General features: G+C 38.0%; 1 protein-coding gene across 1 annotated transcript in view; it reads right to left on the bottom strand.

Annotated features, from left to right (window-relative positions):
* Positions 1 to 3,181, bottom strand: part of RYR3 (ryanodine receptor 3) — a 666,405-nt gene that overhangs the window by 510,582 nt on the left and 152,642 nt on the right. The window contains exon 3 of the mRNA XM_019518966.1: positions 680 to 787. Within this exon, the coding sequence (XP_019374511.1) occupies positions 680 to 787 (108 nt within the window). The remainder of the gene's footprint in view (positions 1 to 679; positions 788 to 3,181) is intronic.

Raw genomic sequence — 3,181 nt, 5'->3', positions numbered from 1 at the left:
CCTGCCCCTAAACCACAAATTAGGTATCTACAAGTAAGCTCTCTAAGAAACAATCCTTTAGATATTTATCTACAGGAAGAACCTTATATAAATGATGAAAGTAAAGAAAGAATCTAAATAAAATATCACCTTATTTAGATGACAAATGGAATGTAATTCCTAAGAGTTAACTTCACTCTAGTTCATTTAAAATTTAAAAAGTATTGTTTCAAAACTTTTCAAAGTAAGCTTTCAGTTCAATGCAGTGCCCTTGAGTGCTTAGAGGTTGATGAATAGAAAGATTTTACTCTTTTGGTTTGTAATTGCTGATTTAATAAGAATGCTACCATGCAGATGCATGCAAACTTATGACTAGCAACTAGATTAAACCTATGAATACTCTAGTGTATCTTTCCATAGCCAGATCAGTAGAAATTGTTCTTTAAAAAAGATGCTTGTCTTTTCATTCACCCTCTAAACATAGGTTCAATACACCTGCTGCTCAATGCAATGAAACTATCCAGTTCATAAGGATGAGAAAGCAATACTACCAATGAATAAAAGGAAGATTAAAGGATCTGCTACTCCTTATTCTGATGGTCCTTCCATTTTGAAATGCCTCAGATCAGGGCAAAAACATTAAAAAAACAATCCATATATGAAAGCCTGATATTTCTGATTGTCAGAATAATTTACTTACCCCTTCACTGGCATTATCTCCTGTGTTAGCCAACATTTCTTGAAGCGCTCTGACAGAGAGAGACTGTTCCAGTACAAAATTACAGATGCAAAGGTCTGGAGGAACATACTGCAGAAACAAAATAGACAAAGGATAAGAAGGATATGGAAGGCTAATTAAACAAAATGTTCAGCACAGGCATATACCCACATAATGACCATTCATTTTACGGTGAAAACAAGTTTGTTTTTCATGTTCACATCAATTCTTGTACGACAACAATGTTTTTCAATCATTTCCTTTTTTCAGATCACTTTGGTACTGTTAAAACAAGAGGTTTTAGGAATCAAAAAGCAAGATGGTCTCCCACCACCCTTTAAGGGTAGTGAGCTTTTTTTCCTAAAATATTTAATCATGCTAAGCCAGGGTGCCAAATATATGGCCTGCAGGCCAGATGTGGCCTATGGAGTCATGCCATTTGGCCTACTGGGATACCAGCATGGCTTGGTCAGACGGGGCCTGCCACAGAATCCACGCCCCTTAGGCCCTGGTAGACATAGCAATCAGCAGCAGGAGGGCAAGCAAGGGCTGATATAACCCCAGTCACCCTCCCATCACCTTGCCTATTGCCACTGTCCTGGCCTTACTTCTCTGGTTGCCAATTCCTGCCATGTGCCCTCTGCTGGAGCTGGACCTGGATATGCTGTGGCACAGGGCACATGGAGGTGGCAGCTCTGGCTCCATGGTGAGGGCTGGAGCTGTCACTGCATGCCCTGGGTTGGAACTGGAGCTGCTGCCACCACTGCATAGAGGCCTGGGGCACAAGGTGAGTTTCACATCCCTGAATTATGTCAGAAACATTTTTGTTTTCTTGCATCACTAGAAAACTAGACAAGATCTACAATTTTACTTGACATTCTAGTCCTGTTGGTGACACAGGAGATCAAGGGCTTTAAAAAGGCTTATTCTAATGTATTTCACCTCATAAAAAAAACACCAATTAGAATATCAAAATGTCTGTATTTACTTAATCATGATCTCTATGTTTTTTAAAAGAAAGAGCAGATTATCTTTAGTTCATTAGTTATGGAACAGGAAAGAAGGGTTTGGTACCTTAAAAGGTTTGTGTGTTTTTAGCTGTCGGCATACATGTGCTCAAATACTTTACCTAATAGGGTCCATTGGGGCCATTATGGGGCCGTATCTGCCTGCCACCTCCCAAAGCATAAAAGAACAGAGAATGGCCAAACCAAAGGGGGACCTACCAGTTTTTTGAGATAAGCAATGCCTTAAGCTGATCTTAAGCTGATTGGAACCAGCAAGATTGTAAATGGCACTCAGTCCCATAAAATGATTGTTTACCTTGGTAAATAATCACTGTCATCCCTTGCAAATAGGCACTGGATTTTTTAATTGCATCTCTTCGATCTATGGCAGTGTGGGGATCTTAATCCTTCACTGAAATTCTTTAGGTCAGTTTAATAACAATAAGTAGGACTAACAACCATTCTATAATTCATGCATCAATACAGGATCCAGAGTGTAGCAGAGAGACAGTAGGTCATCAAACATATATCTCAGAAAACTATTGTTACAGTACTGTCAGCAATTGTTCTTTGAATGATTTTTTATGCATTCCAGTTTAGTCAACAAGCAATTAATCAATATATACAAAGCAGTTTTTTAGAATCAACCTAACCAAAATGGATGTGAAACAAATGAATCTATCATCTGATTTAGACATAGGTCAAATATCTGACTATAACTGTGGTCAAGCATTCAAACTGTGGTCAAGCATTCAAACTGCTTTCAGACTATAACTGTAACTGTGGTCAAGCATTCAAACTGTGGTCAAGCATTCAAACAGGCTACACAGAGAATTTCCATCCTTGGAAGGTTTCAAGAGCAGGACAGACAGACATCTGTTTGTTTAGACAAGTGTGATCCTGCTTTAAACAGGGAGCTAGATGAACTTGTGAGAACCTTTCCAGGTTCTCTTTCACTTTCTTATGAGCTTATGATCATGTAAGGTAGAAACTGGGGTGGGGGCTTATGGTAATTTTGTCCTTGTGGAAGACTGTGTATAGAAATATTATGATAAAAACAACAGTTTCCCTACCCTTCAGACTAATATAAACAGCACTATAAGGTCTAATTTTAATGTAATAATGTGTACAAAGCATGGTGCTAAGAGGTAAAGGGACACATCAACCTAGTTAAAACCATACTGACAACCCAAGGAGAAGTGGGCTCCCACGAAGTAGAAATTACAAGATTTAGCTCCCTGAGAAACCTAGTTATTGTTGCATAAAAGAATATCAAACATCCCTGTGTAAGAGAAAAAATGAGTTAAAATTGCTTCCATTATACTCTGAGAGAACTAAGAAATAATCCAGGTTTCTTCAAAGACATGGTCTCAAAATCAGTAAGATCTAAGTTTCCAGACAATGTGGTATCTCTTGAATTAAGAATCTTCCATTATTTCACTCCAATGAATTCTTTTTTTTTTTTTTTTTTTTTTTT

The sequence above is a fragment of the Gavialis gangeticus genome, unplaced genomic scaffold (genome assembly GCF_001723915.1).
Source record: "Gavialis gangeticus isolate Ggan-Ray unplaced genomic scaffold, GavGan_comp1, whole genome shotgun sequence".
NCBI classification, from domain to species: Eukaryota; Metazoa; Chordata; order Crocodylia; family Gavialidae; genus Gavialis; species Gavialis gangeticus.
Note: the sequence above shows the minus strand (reverse complement) of the source record. Positions and strands in the feature narration are given on the sequence as shown.